The sequence below is a fragment of the Taudactylus pleione genome, unplaced genomic scaffold (genome assembly GCF_031769625.1).
Source record: "Taudactylus pleione unplaced genomic scaffold, aTauple2 ptg000216l, whole genome shotgun sequence".
Lineage (NCBI taxonomy): Eukaryota > Metazoa > Chordata > Amphibia > Anura > Myobatrachidae > Taudactylus > Taudactylus pleione.
In genome coordinates, this window is record NW_028284618.1 from 7,867,945 (window position 1) to 7,886,251 (window position 18,307).

An 18,307-nucleotide genomic window follows, 5' to 3' on the forward strand; every position below is an offset into this window, starting at 1 on the left:
ACCCTAACTGTGATAGGCAGTGGCGTAACTAGGGGAAGTCGGGTGGGGTGCGTGCCCTGGGCGCCGTTGGACCGGCGGCGCGGGGGGGGCCACGGTACCGGCCCGCCCGCCCTAGTTAGCCAGTGTAGCGCCGACCGCAATGAGTGCGGTCAGCGCTACACATTTACACAGGACCAGCGCTAGGCTCTCATTGACTGCTGCAGCACCCACTGCAAGAGCCGGACTTCCGTGGGTAATGGGACTGACGTCATGACGTCTGTCCCATAATGCTGAGCGCGCCTGGGCTCCAAATACCCTAGTTACGCCACTGGTGATAGGTCCTGCAAACTTCTGTCTTTACATGTGGGGAATGTCGATAAAACGTCCCTGGTGGTCTAGCAGTGAATCACCTGGTACGGCGATGTCTGACTTCCGGCTCTTCATGCAGTGCTTACCTAACCTCCCTTTCTGTAGCCTAACACTAACCCTCTGCTTCCTGCAGAATGTTGATATTGTGAACATGTCAACATTCTGCAGATGCCGACATGTTCAATATCGATATTTGAAAAATGTAGATATGACTACATCCCTCAAAGACTGTGTTTATTAACTTAATGCATCGTCCCGTAGCTGACCACGCGTCGTACATAATACATTTCTATAAAACGCATACGCTGTAATAGTTTTTTAAATAATGTTATTAGTTGACGTCTTTGTTTTTGTTTCCCGCTTAGTAACGCCTCTAGATGTTGTCAAGATTCGACTTCAAGCGCAAAGCAAACCTTTTACTAAAGGTAAGTTCTGTCTGTCTATGCACTATGGGTCTGATTCATGCGTATGCGTCGCAGTCTGTGAGCCAGTCTGTGCGATTGGGAAGTGATCGCTCGTAGCCCGCAGGCGGAGCACTACTTTGAGTGATAGTGCCATTTGTGGGTGGTAACGGGAAAACGAGGGAGTGGATGTGTGAACGCAGACGTGTCTCAGCGTCAAAATGCCGTTCTTTGGGCGTACATAATTAACATGGAAGTGTCATAGTACACGTCACCTTGTTGTATTTCAGCCTGCAGGGATTGCAGTGCTTGCGGCAGGGTAGGGTCTACCTCAAGGGCTACGAGCAGCTCCGATGGCTCTCGATGTTGCTGATTAATCATACACTTCCTGGAGATGACGTGTGCTTAGAATGAAAAGTGGGCGTCATTACACCGGCGTACGATCACTCTGCCGTCGCTCTCTAAGACATAGAGGGCGTCCTTAAGCCTGGCCGTGCGATCACGGAATTTGCATATCCGCCCCCTGACAGCTGCGAGAGAGAGCGCAGCATAGCAAGCGGGTCTGAATGAGCTCCTATGTACTCTGAGATGGGCATTTACAGGATGCCGGCACTCGGGATCCCAGCTGTCAGAATCCTGTCGCCGGAATCCAGACAGAGTTAGAATGCCTGCACTTGTCGGTCAGTATTCTAACCCTCCCCCTCTCCCTCCCCTCACCCATCCTTCCTGGAGCCTGACCCTAACCTCCCCCTCTAGTGCCTAAACCTAACCTCCCCACACCCTAACCCTCCCCCCGCTAGTGCCTAACCATAACCCTCCCCCTAGTGCCTAACCCTCCCCCTAGTGCCTAACCCTAACTCAACCCCCTCAGTGCCTAACCCTCCCCCTAGTGCTTAACCCTAACCCCCCCCCCCCTTATTCCCTAGTGCTAACCCTCTCCCCCAACCCCACTACTAACCTTTAGGATTCCTGCAGTCGGGATTCAGGCGCCGGAATCCGACGGTCAGGATATTGGCCGTATCCCCTTCTCTATAGCCCCCACCTTGATCCACTGAGAGCATATAGCACTAAACTAAAGTCAGATAGGTGACTAAACTCAGACAGCCTCTGACTGGACGGGTGGCACATTTAGTCGTGTCCCATCTGGTGTTATTATTCTCTATGACTGTAATGGCCATCGATTGCTGGAGGACTGACATTGGTAACCACTACACAGTGGTGGGACTGAGTGAGTAACCACCATATTTTATTATGGTGGTGGAGGGGGGTGTTCTTCCTGAGTTCAGTTATCCTTTAAGACCACCTTCAAACAAGTTAATTTTCCCAGCATGCATGTTCTCTCCTGCGCTTAGGACGACAAATGTCCTTAGTTACATTATTGTTGCAACACATTATAGCTGTATATTTACAGCTTGAAGGTACTGAATTGTTCACTATATAAAGCTTGAAGCGATTACAGTTGTCATTTGTGTGTGTGTGATCAAATGGGGGGGAGGGGGGTGCTCCAGTGCTTCTCCAACCTTTAGTCTCAGGATGTGTGGGTTACTTTACCAAAATCAAGAGGACAACAAATATAGTGTACACTGTGTGAGTCCAAAAACATACACTCCATAGAATATAAAGGGCGCGTACAATGTTAAAGGATTTATTTGGTCCGATTCACCATTCGCGACAGTAGACATTATGTTGGATTTTTCTGTAACTCTTTCCGAGTATCCTGAGGAAAACCTACCAGAAATTTTGTAATCCACCAAGTGCTATCTGCAATCACCGGCAGGTAACGGTGCAATATTACCCAAGGTTTGATTACATTATACAATCGTTGATCATATATCATTTTGGGCTCCATTCAATTAGCCGCGAAGAGGGCGAGCTGGCATTGCATAGAATCATTGGAAACTGCACCACAATTCGCCCCAGACTCGCACATTTTTGTGCACTGCCCTATGGGGCTGCAAACAAAATTTTGCGTGTATGTTTTTGGACTCAAACAGTGTACACTAGATTTTTTTCGCCACACATCTTGAGACTAAAGGTTGGAGAAGCGCTGCAACACCCCACATTTGTTCCTGCTATCTTCCAGGAGCTTATTGGTTGAGTGCTAAAGGTTCGAGCTGCATACTCCTAACCTCCTTTGGACTTTTTGATTGACGCAAGTTATCTTCACTTCTAATTTGATTACATGCCTTAAAGATATTTCACTGAATTAAGAACAAGTTTTTATCTGCCATGTAATGATTACTAAGGGACAGGAGTTTAGGCCGTTCTCGTCCTTAGATGTAAGTGTTTGGGGTTAGAATTTCCTCCTCAGTCATTGTTACAGTGTGAGAGCTGTGAACCAGCTCTCTGCGTTTTTATTGGGCGGTAATAAAACTCCCTTTTATGATGCATTAATGTTACTTCTCATATGTCCTCTATTAGGGAACTGCTTTGTTTATTGCAACGGCCTCATGGACCACCTTTGTGTTTGTTCGAATGGAAACGGCAAAGCGTGGTATAAAGCACCGGGGCGATTCGGGGGAACCGCGGTAAGAATGAGGGCTCTTTATTATTACTATACAGTGTTTTATCCAGAGAAGTATTTGTGGTCTCCTGGAACTTGTCTGTATTGGTAATCATTGCCTAAACCTAGATCTATGCATTAGAGGCATTGCCAAACCTAGATCTCTCCACACTAGGGGTGGAGATTTCTCAAACTATCTAAAGAGGACAAGCAGAGCAGATGCCCATAGCAACCAAATCAGATTATTCAGATCATTTCTTCTTCAGGGTCCATAGGGGGTCCACAGGGATTACCATGGGGTGTAGTTGGTTGAAGTGAGCCGTGCACCAAACAGTTAAAGTTTTAGCTCCCAGGATGCATCGGTACTCCCCCACATATACCCCGCCCCCAGCCACAGGCAGACCGTTTTTTCGTTTGGTGCTGGCAGAAGCAGTCGCACCTTTGAGAACAGTGGGTCTGTGTTAGACAGCCCAAGCTTTTATTCTATGTTTTAAAGTTTTTACTTTGTTACTGAGCAAGTCGCGCTGAACGTCCTAATGGATGCCTGCGTGACTGCTCCTACAACCCCTGCCGGTGAGCGCTCAGGTGATTACAGCGGGCACCAGCGGAGCTTGGCTAGCGCTTCCCTGGGAGACCAGCCGGAGGCTGCTGTTGTGGGGCAACTGGTGTGACCGCTCCCCCACTACACCACCATGGCAGTAAAATCTGGTGTCTGTTAGACCCGGGGGTTAATACAGCAGTGGGGAATTATGCTCTCCCTGACAGCCCCTCCACCAGCTCACAGTGTGATTTCTTAGGTGAGTTTTCAGGTCTCCCTGTATACCTCTCCCTGGAGCCAGGTTATACAGCACTCAAATCTTACCAGCCTAGTGTTGCTTGAGTAGTTGAGTCAGTGTCCATTGCAAGTATATTTATATTTGTATTTATTTGCATTGTATGTGACTTGTGCTAGCTATGCTGTGGTGATATACGGCCTTTAACTTTCTGACTGTCAGTTATATCTATCCCTGCTGCTCTTTCTTAACACATCACTACCAGGTGTGTAGGGGTTCATTTGTACTTCACATCTACTTGTATTTGTGAAGGGTGTCACATTGCATTATTAGCTATACACTTTATTGTGTGCTGCTTACTGATATTACTATGTCTTACAAAGGCAAGGGTAAACAGGAGGTTTCGGCCCCTGTGCTGGTTACATGCATAACCTGTTGAGCAGGCTTGTCCTCCGGATATTGTGCAGGATGGTCAGTGTGCTAATTGTCATGTACTGTACCTCCTCTCCAGCCTACCTTACCAGTACCGGTGCAGGAGCCACCTTGGGGGTCCTCCTTTGCACAGGTTATGACGAAGTTAGTGGATCGCTTATCAGCCTCCACAGTTCCTCCCACTGTGGAGTACCCACAGCAGCCTGCTGTGTTTGTACCCCCCATACATCCTCCGTGGAAGGATGCCTATGCCCACCCAGCTCAGAATGTGGCTCATAGGACTGCCGCCTTTCAACAAGGTATGTTACAGGCGGACAGACCGTTAGCTACTACAGCATATAGGCGGCATGTATTATTTCAATCTATCCAGCCTTCAAATTCTGACACATCTGTGGAGGCAGCTGATGCACAGGGTTCTCCTCCGTCATTCGATAGTGGATGTTCCTTCTCTAGTAAAGGCGGTTAAATCAATCTTGAGTAGAGGATGAGGAACCCTCGTAAGCCTAAAGCCTCGGTGTTTAAAAGACAAAAGGTGGTTAAGGCTGAGTTCCCTCAATCAGAACAGCTCACTGAGCTTATGGGGGAAGCATGGAATCAGTGGCGTAAGTAGGGGGGTCGAGCAAGGCTTATGCCCTGGGCGCCATCAGACTGGTGACTCAGGAGGTGATGCCGGCCGCGGCCCAGGACACTGTGGTCAGTGTAGTGCTGACCGGACGGAGTTCGGTTCACACTACACAGTAAAAAACACAGCCGGCGGCCAATGAGAGTCAGACAGACTCTCATTGACTGCTGCGCCCACTCATGAGCTCCATCTACCGGCTCCCGCAGTGGGTGATGGGAGAGACGTCGTGACGTCTATCCCATAATGCAGAGTGGGCGGGACCTGGAAGATGGAGGATCGGACAACGGCAGGAGCAGAAGCCGGAGCTGGAATTCAGGTAAGTGGGTTTTTTTTAACATTTGTGTCTTTGTCTGCACTGCTGGGGGAGGACCACTACTGGAGGCCCTGCATCGGGGGGGGGGACTACTACTGTATCAGGGGGGACCATTACTGGGGGGCACTGCATCGAAGGACCACTATTGGGGGCTACTACTGGGGGCTCTATATGAAGGGCACTACTGGGGGCACTGCATAGAGGGGACCACTACTGGGGACATGCATGGGGGGGGACTACTGGGGGCACTATATAAAGGGTACTGGAGGCACTGCATCGGGGGGGAGTGTACTACTACTGGGGGCACTGCATAGGGGGATCACTACAGGGGTCATGCATGGGAGGGGGGCCTACTACTGGTGGCATCATATAAGGGCCACTGCATAGTGGGGACCACTACTGGGGACATTGTATCGGACGGGACCACTACTGGGGGCACTGCAGGGGGGGCTACTACTGGGGGCACTATATAAAGGGCACTACTGGAGGCACTGCATAGGGGGGACCACTACTGGGGACATGCATGGGGGGCCTAATACTGGGGGCACCATATAAGGGGCACTGCATAGGGGGGACCACTACTGGGGACACTGCATAGGGGGGAATACTACTGGGGGCACTATATAAGGGGCTAACTACTGTGGTCACAAGAGGCACTGCACAGGGGGGACCACTACTGGGGGCACTGTAAAAGGGGCACTACTGAGGGCCTGCATAAGGGGGACCACTCTTGGGGGCACTGTAATAGGGGCACCGCATAGGGGGGATCACTACTGGGGGCCTGGATAAGGGGGGGCCACTACTGGGGAGGGGCGTATGAGCACTACTGGGGGCCTACATAAGGGGCCTGGATAAGGGGGGGCCACTACTGGGGAGGGGCGTATGAGCACTACTGGGGGCCTACATAAGGGGGACCACTACTGGGGGCACTACATTAAGGTGCATATGGAATGGAAATGGAAAGGAATGTTTCCAGAGTGACGAGAAATGGGTGTGTGTCATGTTGACACGCCACATTTTTCAGTGGTCACGCCCCTTGTGGGAAGGGGAGCCTCATACCCTAGTTACGCCACTGCATGGAATACTCTTAACATACTGATTCCAAGAATACTAGGGTCTTTTTACCCTCTCCCCCTGGTGAGTGTACTAAATTGGAAGTCTTTCCTATGGTGGATTCTCAAGTGGCACGTTTAGTTAAGAGCTCTACGTTGCCTATAACGTCCACATCCTCCCTAGCGTCTCTTTACCCTCTTCCACCTGGTGAGTGTACTAAATGGGAAGTCCCTCCTATGATGGATTCTCATGTGGCAAGTTTAGTTAAGAGCTCTACGTTGCCTATACCATCCGCATCCTCCCTTATGGATGCTACAGACTTGTCTTAAGTCTGTTTACTTGTTTTCTGGCGCTATTACTAGGCCGGCTAGGGCTAAAGGACCTTCCAAGGGGATGTAGTCTGGAAGCCGACGGTCTAAACGCTGACCGCCGGCTTCCAGACTCTCTAATCCTGGTGTGGTACTAATGACGGGCGTCGAAAACTCGACGCCTGTCATTAACCATACGCCGGAAGACCGATGCCCGGCATACTGAACGAAGGTAAGCCGGGCGCGGACAGCCGCAGGGGGGGAGGGTTAGGTTTAGGCAGCGGGGAAGGGGGGTTAGGGTTAGGCACCCCCGGGGGGAGGTTAGGGTTAGGCACTTAGAGGGGGGATTAGGGTTAGGCACTGGGGGGGAGGTTAGGGTTAGGCAACCCTAAGGGAGGGTTAGGGGGTAGAATTAGGTTAGCGATACTTATCTTAGGGACAATTGGGATCTTCACCCTTGCCGGGCAGCCGCTGTCGGGATTTGAACCATGTGGCCGGCGGTAATACCTATTATACCCTTTCCAAGGCAGCCTGCTTCAGTCAAGGCCAACAAATCTATATCTAATCAGCCTTGGGCGGCCAGGCGGCCAGCTCCTAAGTCTGATGACAAACCCTCCGCCAGATGGGGCAGGCCTTCCCCTGGGGGATCCCAGGGTGGGTGGCCAACTCTGCGGTTCACCGACTCATGGCATCAGACAACCACAGATGCCTGGGTCAGAAAAGTGGTCTCTCGTGGATACGCTCTCACTTTCCGGAGACTAAAAAAAAAAATTACCCAGCAATTTTTTTGTACAGGTCTTCCATCAGACCCCATCAAAGCCCAGGCCTTCAAGGAAGCCATTCACTCCCTGCTAAGTTCAGGTGTGGTAATATCGGTTTCTACAGTTCTTCGAGGAACTGGTTTCTATTCCACTCTTTTTAATTCAGAAGCCGAATGGGTCTCCTCGGCCTATTCTGAATCTCAAACTCCTCAACAGGTTTATCGAAGTGCCTAAGTCGGCATGGAAACTCTACGGGCTATTGTTCTGGCAATGGAACCTGTGGATTTTATGGTTTCCCTGGACATTCATGATGCGTATTTGCATGTGCCTATTACGCCATTCCACCAGTGATTTTTACGGTTTGCTGTTCTGCAGCGACATAACCAGTTTCAGGCACTGCCATTTGGTCTGTCAACGGCCCCTTGGGTCTTTACCAAGATAATGGCGGTTAAGACTGCCTTCCTGAGGCATCAGGGAGTCAGAATCCTGCCATACCTAGATGACCTCTTAATTTTGGCACAGTCACAGGCTGTTTTACAACGCTATCTGCAACTTGCCATTGCCTGTCTGCAAGCACATGGCTGGATCATCAATTGGAAAAAGTCCTCCCTCTTTCCAACACTGAGGATGGTATATCTGTGTGCACTCCTAGATTCCCAGGTACAAAGGATCTTTCTGCCAACAGACAAGATTTTGGTACTGCAATTGCGTGTGTGCAAATTGCTCTGCAATCAAAGAGTATCTATTCACTCAGCAAGCATGTCCTGGGGTCCATGGTATCCACCTTCGATATGGTGGAATACGCGCTCCAGGCCACTTAAACAGTTGATTCTCTCCCCGTGGAACGGAAAGTGTCATCTGATCAGGAGGTTCGGCTTTCCCTCTCATTATGGCTACAGACGTCCCATCTGGACGAGGGTCGCCCCTTCTGTATCCTAGAGTGGAGCTCCTCACTATAGATGCCATCCTTCGTGGATGGGGCGCGGTGACAGGTCATCATACCTTTCAGGGAAGATGGACATTCCAGGAAAGTCACCTGCCTATAAACATCCTGGAGCTTCGAGCTGTGTACAGAGCGCTCATTTAGGTGCAACACCTTCTCCAGGGCAGGCCGGTCCAAATCCAGTTTGACAATGCGACCACAGTTGCCTACCTCAACCATCAGGGAGGCACGCAAAGTCTGGCAGCCATGCGGGAAGTAGCACACATCCTGCATTTGTAGCCAAAAATAGGGATTTTGCAATTTTTTCGCCTGGTCTGGGATGGAGAAAACTTCTCCAGTTTTTTTTCGCCAATTGCGTTTTCGCCTGTTCTTTTGGCGAAAATCAGTTTTTTCGTCGCAAAACGGCCGTTTTCCCTATGGCAAAAAAAATTGCCATTTTCGACGCTAATTGAATATGGCCCTACATTTCAAGGGTGCTCATCCAGACATTATGACCCTATGATTTTAGGGTTTTCTCTGTGCTTTCTTTTTTTTTTTTTCTCTTTTTTTTTTTTTTTTTCCCAAACAGAGCTTTTCTATGTACCCGGATTGGTTACCTTCCATAAGTGGTATCCCAAATTTTTCATTTGAATAAAGAGTGTGTGCTTTTGTCCACACCTTCTTTAGTTTTTTTGCCTTTGAGACTTTTGCTTCTCAGGATGCTTCCCTTGGACGCAGGATTCTCCTTTTTGCTCAGGAGCGTCCCCACCTTTAGGGGAAACTGCTTTAGGACGTCCCCATGATATACCCTGTTGACCCCCTATGGACCCTGCAGAAGAAATTAAGAGCTATGGTAAGAATTTACCCTTGTTCACTCTATTTCTTCAAAGTCCATAGGGTCCACAGGGCACCCACCCTGACACACCTGACAATTTCTCTCTGTCACTGATTCCCTCATCTTTTGTGAGAGTGTTTCTTGTGTAGATTGTTCTACCTTCTCCTCTCTCCTACTCCTGCCTTGGGCTTGCTTACAAAACTAGCTGCCTGTGGCTGGGAGCGAGATAAATGTGGAGGAGGGCCGGTGCATTCCGGGAGCTAAAGCATTAACTGTTTGGTGCACGGCTCACTCCAACCAACTACACCCCATGGTAATCCCACAACCTTCCAAAACCTTATGGACTTCGAAGAAATAGCGTTAACAAGGGTAAGTTCTTACCAGAACTCTTAATTTCTCTAATACATTCTATTAAATGATAGCTAGAATCTTATTGGTTGTTAATTTAGAAGAGTTGATAACTCTTCCCCTAGTACTCTCGATATAATTCAGAAATTTGCTTTAGTGGGATAGAGATAATTATATTGGTGGTCAAGTCTAATCCTAGGGCTTTCTGAACTTTTGGCCTTGGATTTTCTTCCCTCGTGGCCTGGCCCCAATCCAGAACCTCACTACTTCAGACATCCTAGAACAGAATGTCTGAAGTAGAATGCCTAAAAACTCAGATTTCTAAACGGCAGTCAATACCTTGCACAGTAGTTACATGGATTGTATTCCTCACACCAACCGCTTGCATAGAGCACAAAGTCACTAACCCCTGGAACTGATGAATCTGATAATGATTTGCAACTCTGCAAGATCTTGTAAAGAGGTTGTGGGTGTGACGAGACAAGAGAGGTCTAGTGCTAAGCAGCCAGTGTGCGTCCATCTTATCTAACACACCAGGCTTGGGAGAAACCTCCCGTCACTGGCTGTACATCAGGCTAAATGTATAACTGATGTTTCATATACAGTACTTTTCAAAGCAAAAAGTATAGCAGCTATTATTCATTCTTATAATGTAAATATACAGATTTATTTATGTAAATATACAATTTATTTATACAGAATACAGTGTCATGATATGTTTTTTATTCCTACAATATTTAATTAGAAATATATTTAATTAGAAATCATTTTTGGGTTAGAATTTATTTTATGCAAAGGACAACTCTATTGCCGGTGGTGCTTTCTGTACTGCAGTGGGTAGCTTGCCATTTATGTGCTGGCACTCTTATAGCCTTGGCAGTGCAGACCACCCGATGATCATTCTGGACCATGTGCTCAGAGGTGTTACTGACTATGACTGCTTGGTCACCTCACTCTCTACCTTTTCTCTGGCTGATCCCACCCCCCTCTCTGCTGTCCTCCACCGCACCCCCCAGCGCAGCCACATCCTGACCCCCACCCCATCATGGCTGTCTCAAAATCCCCTTCACCCCACCACTCCCATACTTACCCCGGCAGCCAGTCTTCCTCTCCAAAGGCAGTCCTGTCGTTCTCGCACTTGAAGCCATTGGGGTTTGCACACTGAGGAGACATGACATTATAACACAATTATGTTGTATATATTAATATAGATATATATATTTTATAGATATGTATGTGTGTGTGTGTGTGTGTATATATACATATATATATATATATATATATATATATATATATATATATATATATATATATATATATACATACACATAGCAAACAGTCAGAGTGGCACTCCCAAATAATTTCCATCCAGTTTTGCTGGGGTGTTAAATCTCAAGCTATGTCGCAGAAACCATCCACAGCATGTTATAATATATTATAGTATAAGGAGAGCACTCGCCAGTCTTCTTGGTATAGAAAGGTGAAAAAACTTTGGACAAATCCTATTGTCTCTGTGTCTTGACAAAGGGTCCGGTGTGGCCCGAAATGTCGCCTAAATGGACTTGTGGCATGATGTGAGCTATTAAAAAGTTTTTTCACTTTTGTATACTAAGAAGACTGGTGAGTGCTCTCCTTATACTATAATATATAATATATATGCACACATGTCAGCAATCGTACTTATGTGCAACATACTTGACAATTCTCCCTGATTGTTAGGGAGACCCCCTGAAATAGTAGCAATCTCCCTGAAGAGTCTGACAATCTCCCTGATTGTACCTTACCCCCATTATAAAACTGTTTTATATTAAAATACGAGTGGGATCATTAGTATGATTTCCCTGCATTGGTTATAAGGCACAATGATCCCTATTAATCCCTATTGCTACATGTATTTTCTGAAAAGTATCTGTGTTTTCAACAACAAATAGATCATACTAACTGCTTTGGGGCTTGTTTACATGTGGATGTAAATCAGTTTTTTGACACGCCCCTCAGATGTAGCAGTACACGCCCACTTTACCACCGCACTCATAGGTGATGCTTTCACACTCTCCCTGAAATGCTTTTTCAAACGTAGGCAAGTATGATGTGCAATAGCACATCTTTACGTGATATGGGCAACGAGCAACTCCTTTTTTCAATATGAGCGGGTAACGTAGAACGCACTGCAGCCAATAAAATCTGGCTCTGTCAGTCCCCATGCATTCATAGATGAGTTGCTGCACCTTGACTCAGTCATTTCCTCCCAGCATCAGCCCTGCTTTGACATCTCCCAGCTGCCTCTAGTCCCATCAGTCATCACATGGGGCAAATGCTGGCTGGTCCCTTAGCAGAGAGGATTGTGTTGTGCTAGCAGGGTGACCACCGATAGACCCCTCTGACACAGAGCCTGTTGAACCAATAGTTGCCTATCGCTGCCATATTCAGTGGGGACTCTTGAATCCCCCGTCGCATGCCCCGGACTCTGTGAAGCAGCCAAGACGGCTGCTTTGTCCCTCCTCTTTCTGTTCCTCACTCACTCCTCAGTGGTGAACTTTCTTGGGCACTCTGCTTGTTTCACTTTGGATGTGCAGAGAATTGGCATCCGCCAGCTCACCACGGTATAAAAGTAGCTTCAAGGACCAGGGGGTGGCTCGGTCCTGTCTTGGACTGAGGAATGTGGTACTCTCAGGGGCACATACTTGGACAGGCCTCTAAACTCTCATTCTCCAGTAAAACGGATAGTGGTAATTTTAGCATCCTCGGTGTGCCACGAGTTGGAAATCTCTGATGTAACAGCAGGGGAAGAGTGAGTTTTGTTGGTGGTAGGATGGTTTTATGTGCATGTGGTTGTATATCCATAGATTTGGTGCTTTTGGAAGGTGATGTAAATAGAAATTGAATTGCTGATGTCTTAACTCACAGCCAGGGCCATCCAATCTTCACCCAGGGCAGTTTCTAGCCAATCTGGCTCCCAGTGCGAGCATTCAAAATGCGCCCCCCCCGTTATAATATTTTCACTAAAACTGTCAAAAGCTTTTAGTTGCGTGTGCGTGTGTCTGTGTATATATATATATATATATATATATATATATATAAATATAAATATATATATATACACACACACACACATACACTGTGGTTGAAGTGGATATTTTCATGTAGGGGTATAGAGAACTAATATGTGTGCACGCAGAAGGTGCACTCCCAAAAAAATGGTCGTGGTCACAAGACATAAGGGGCATGTGTCATGAGGGGTTTGGCCATGCAAAAAAGAAGTTCCCACAGCTATTCAATTGTTTCTCCTGCGCCCAACACTAAGTTGGGAAATGCTGGTTAGCGCACCTTGAGCCAGATGTTTAAGTGTGCATTTTCCAACTGAAGTGCTGCGATGTCAGCGCCGTGCTAAACTGAAAAACAGCATCGCGTCCAGCACTTTAATTGGATTTTTGCTCGCATGATCAGGAGGGTGCAAGCATAAATCCTTTAGTTGTACTAAAAGCACAGGACGAGCACACCTCTACCTGGCAGGCGGCGGAGGTACAATTCCGGACTCTGCATCATGTACTGGACATTGCAGAGACCTACTGGCGGGGGACAGGCACCAAGTGCCCTGCACGGGCAGGCGGGCACCCGACACACGCAAGAGGCCGGGCGGTGGTTCAGAGGTTTTGTGCCATTATCTTATTCTGCTCATCCCCTTCCTTTAGCCGACTTCCATATACCCCAACACATTAACTAATTCCTCCCACCTTTTCCATTATCCAAGTCGTCTGAGTCCTCTCATTCCGCTCCACCACCTGTCTCTATTTATCTCCCTTCAAAACCTGACAGATCAAACAGCCTCCATTATCTGGCTCCTCTCACCATGACTTCCTCACTCCCCACTCACTCCACTGATTCCTCCCATCCCCGTCCCTCACCTGACACTTCCAGCCCCCTCCCTCACCTGACACTTCCAGCCCCCTCCCTCACCAGACACTTCCAGCCCCCTCCCTCACCAGACACTTCCAGCCCCCTCCCTCACCAGACACTTCCAGCCCCCTCCCTCACCAGACACTTCCAGCCCCCTCCCTCACCAGACACTTCCAGCCCCCTCCCTCACCAGACACTTCCAGCCCCCTCCCTCACCAGACACTAACAGCCCCCTCCCTCACCAGACACCAACAGCCCCCTCCCTCACCAGACACCACCAGCCCCCTCCCTCCCCAGACACCACCAGCCCCCTCCCTCCCCAGACACTACCAGCCCCCTCCCTCCCCAGACACTACCAGCCCCCTCCCTCCCCAGACACTACCAGCCCCCTCCCTCCCCAGACACTACCAGCCCCCTCCCTCCCCAGACACTACCAGCCCCCTCCCTCCCCAGACACTACCAGCCCCCTCCCTCCCCAGACACTACCAGCCCCCTCCCTCCCCAGACACTACCAGCCCCCTCCCTCCCCAGACACTACCAGCCCCCTCCCTCCCCAGACACTACCAGCCCCCTCCCTCCCCAGACACTACCACCCCCCCTCCCTCACCAGACACTACCACCCCCCCTCCCTCACCTGACACTACCACCCCCCCTCCCTCACCTGACACTTCCTTCTGTAAGGAGACAGCGTGGGTGAGGCTACGGCGGCACTTCCTCCTCCTCCGGTTGTAGGTAACCAAGTTAAAACATCTTCCTCCGCTCCTCACTGACACGCGAGCGCGCATGGTCCGACGTCGTCGTCACCGCGCGCTCGTGCACCAGACACCAGAGGGCTGATTCGATTGGTGCTACACAGGGAAGGCGGAGCTACATACTGTGAAGGTTCTCTCCGCTCCCTGTTAGTCTGAGCAGCATTACCGCCGCCCTGATTCCCGGCCAATACAGCTGCAAAATGGCGGCCGAGGCAGTTTCGCCTAAGCAGAAGAGGTCAGGGCGGAGCGCCCCGTGCGATTGCACGGGTCGCCCGCCCCTAGAAACGGCCCTGTCTTCACCCCTGGCTATTTCACATCAACCGGCTGGCAAAAAACAAGGGCAAAAGCCGTCCGGTTTTCTTCAGGCACTCTGTGCATTTCACGTGCAAGGGGTTTGAGCCGTTTTTTAATGTTCTGGGGGTTTTTTTCTTCATGTATTGGGGATGCGTAGCAGCAGCAGTACAGGACGGCCGGTGTGTGTGAAAGGAAACATTGTACTATATACTTGCCTGCCTTGCAGGGACGGCAGGACACGGCACGGCAGCCGTCCTGCTCAGTGGATATTCCCGGCTGTAACACGGCGACCGTGCTGTGCCCGTGCCGTCTGTAAGGACCCACCAGTTTCCATGCTTTAGTTCAATTTCACACCTGGCAAGAAAACGGCCGTTCTGCCCTGTAACGCTGAAGCATGCAGTCTGTGTGTATGACTTACTGCTCCCCTTGTGTCCTAAACTACACTGCAAGTATCATTAAGGTAAAAGCTCCTGAATGTTTGTAAAGTTATGAGACCTGCTTAAATAAAGCCTAAGCATTGTGCTCAACATATACGTTGGTTACATAATTGTTTTGTTATTTCTCTCCAACTGTTTTACATTATGATGGGTCCTGAAACCATGATATAGGACATAATTTTTTTTACATTATGGGTCCCTTTGAGTCACATACTATACTGTAATATTTGTCAGTGTGATCACTGTATGTGTCTGTGTGTCTGTACTTTAATAAATATTTTTATTTAATGCCCAATAAAATAACAGGTGGTGCATACTTTATATAAGCACAGTGGGGAGAAAGATGGAGGTGGTTGATGGTAAGATGACCACAGTGCAGGTCACACACTTCCGCTACCACACAATAGGGCCCTGCATAAATGTCAGTTTCAGGCCCATGTGGAACTTAATCTGGCACTGGGCGCAAACATGAAGGGGCCGGGTCACCGGGACATGTGACCCAGCGCAATAGTTGTTTTTGTTCTGTTTACAGCGCGTGCGTGGCATCCTGATGTTCGATTGCTGCGACAGAAGGCCACAGGAGGAGCCACTGCCGCTGCAATGAGGTGCTCAGCAGACCCAGCATGGACCAGGCCTGGTTAGGAGAGGAAAGTGTGACTGCTGAGGGACACGTGTAGGGGAGGGAGCTGAGGGAGACTATGGTAGAGAGACACACTTTGAGAGCCGAGGGCCATGGAGATACAGAGGGGGTGGAGGGAGCTGAGGCCATGGAGAGACACAGGAGGGTGGGGGGAGTTTAGGGAGGCCATGGAGAGAGACTGGGTAGGAGGTAAGGGAGGACATGGAGATACAGAGGGGGTGGAGGGAGCTGAGGTCATGGAGAGACACAGGAGGGTGGGGGGGGTTTAGGGAGGCCATGGAGAGACACGGGGTAGGAGGTAAGGGAGGCCATGGAGAGACACGCGGTAGGAGGTAAGGGAGGACATGGATACACAGAGGGGGTGGAGGGAGCTGAGGTCATGGAGAGACACAGGAGGGTGGGGGGGGGTTTAGGGAGGCCATGGAGAGACATGGGGTAGGAGGTAAGGGAGGACATGGAGAGACGGGGGGGTGAGGAGCTGAGGAGAGACATGGGTCAGTGTGTGAGGTCAGTGTGTGCTGCAAGTGGCTCAGTGTTATATGGAAGAACCTGGCATGAAAGACAGCTATGCAAGGGGCAATCAGTGACGGCTGGTAGAAAACCTGGGGCCACTTCATTGCATTTGCCCCACAGGCTAAAAGTTGCCAGCCAGCCCTTGCCAGGTCATCATTCTCTACAACATACACTTTCTGGGTTTAATTCCACTTTTAAAGAAATGATGTTAAATTGTCTGCAAATCACATGTCCCATATTCACATGTTGGTTTATCCTCTACAGGATGCGTTTGTCCAGATTGTCAGAAAAGAAGGGGTCCGATCACTGTGGAGTGGGCTTCCACCAACACTGTAAGTGCCACGCTCGTGCTCTTCATAGCTTTTTGCTGGGGCTAGATGGATTTACTGCTTAAAGGAAAGTAAATATTAAAGAAGTGTAAAAAGTAATTTTGGACCTTTCTGTTAGTAATAAAACCTCTCCTGTTACTAACACAATGTGTAACAATGTCAGAGCTGCAGCTGATTGAGATCAAAACTTTGTGCTTGCCTCTCTCAGCCAATGAGCGCTCAGCACCAGGGTTTCTATAGTGAAATCCCGCAGCTTATTGGTCATTCGGTAAGTACTGTCCTTAGAGGACAGTACTTGTTCAATGGTCCAGGTCAATTTGTTTTTTTTATTTTACGAAGACCGCGTATGCCTAAATGGATAGAAGAGGACGTAATCCACGCAAGGAAGAGGGGAGTATGGAATTTTTTTTTTACAGGCATAAGTGGATTTCTATTTGGACAAGTGTACGTGAATGGCTACAGGGATACTAGGTAGGTATGTGTGATAGTGAGTGTGAATGTCAGTGTGCTTGTACAGTATGTGTTCATAAAATTGTACTCTCACGGTGTTTGTAAGTGTGTCTTTTTTTTTTTTTTTAAATATTTATTTTGCAGGTGAATAACAGGTACCAGTGGGCCCATAATGCCCCGCATGGTGGTACTTGTGGTTCTCCAAGTACCAGCATGCGGGGAAAGCTTGATGGGGCCTGTAGTTCTACTGCAAAAGACAATATTTTCACTTCTTTCATTTGCACCAAATTTTTACACAAATCAACCCGGAACTCACTGCTCCAGGGGTCTTGGGGATAGCCCCAGGCTATCAGCCCAGGCCTGGGGTGCCTTGGAGAGGGGGACCCCTTTTTTTGGGGCGGTCCCCACATCCCCAGCCTGGGCTGACTAGCGGTCAGGGGTAATGCTCGGTGAAATGGTTCCCCTGGCTGTGGCATTACTCCCCCGCTAGAAAGAGCCCAGTGCTGGTTATGAATAATACAGGGGATCCCTACTCTTTTTGTCCCCTGTATTTCCAAAATCCGGACCGGCTCAGCTGAGCACAGTGCTGGTTGTGCTAAATACAGGGGACCGGCTCAGAGAAGTCCGGGGCTGGTTGTGCTTTAGGGAGCGTGGGGCACATCGTTTTTGTTTTTTTAATTTTTTACACTTTTTATTAATTTTTTTTTTTATCACAGATTCATGGATGGATCTCGCTGATCCGTGCCTGCATCTGTGTCAAAAGTGACGACGGCATTGTGCGGGTCATAATATAATCTAGTGTAAAGGCACCATAACTGTATCGATCCTGTCTGTAATCCCATTGAATAAAACTGCAGTCAGCCTCTTGTAGACACTTTTTGCAGGAAGTAGTTGATAACAGAGAGCAGTACCTTACATTCAGCTGCGCAGCAAATGAAATACAATTTCAAACATTAAAATTTTTCTCAAGTTATGGAAACGTTTTACTATTTTTATATATGGTCATTTGTGGTTCAGGTTTAGTGGCCCTTTAAAGGCAGTTTAGCATCTCGGGACGGTATTCTTTGCCAGCAGCTTGCTATAGAATAATACTTTATGTATGCAGAAAATCGACGTGAGGTTCTCTCTGACCAGGCTCTGAAAAAATATTATGGTGGAAAAACAAAGAAAAAACATCAAGAAAAAATGTGCAGAAGTAATTGGTGTAATCAATCATAAATGATTTTTATAGTATTGCGTGGGAATAGCTTATACCGCTATCACTGAACAAACATTACAAGAGATTGTGTTCACGGCTCATTTGTGTGTTTTCTTGTTATGAGCGTAGTTTTGTAGCAGCAATTTCTCCCATTATGAGGGCTCCTTCTACCAGTAAC

At 48.5% G+C, this 18,307-nt stretch overlaps 1 protein-coding gene across 2 annotated transcripts in view; it reads left to right on the forward strand.

Annotated features, from left to right (window-relative positions):
* The window catches only part of SLC25A40 (solute carrier family 25 member 40), a 57,289-nt gene that overhangs the window by 16,190 nt on the left and 22,792 nt on the right, over positions 1 to 18,307 (forward strand). For both annotated transcript variants that reach the window (XM_088478628.1, XM_088478629.1), the window contains exons 3-5: positions 714 to 773; positions 3,171 to 3,277; positions 16,417 to 16,484. In XM_088478628.1, coding sequence (XP_088334754.1) covers positions 714 to 773; positions 3,171 to 3,277; positions 16,417 to 16,484 — 235 coding nt within the window. The remainder of the gene's footprint in view (positions 1 to 713; positions 774 to 3,170; positions 3,278 to 16,416; positions 16,485 to 18,307) is intronic.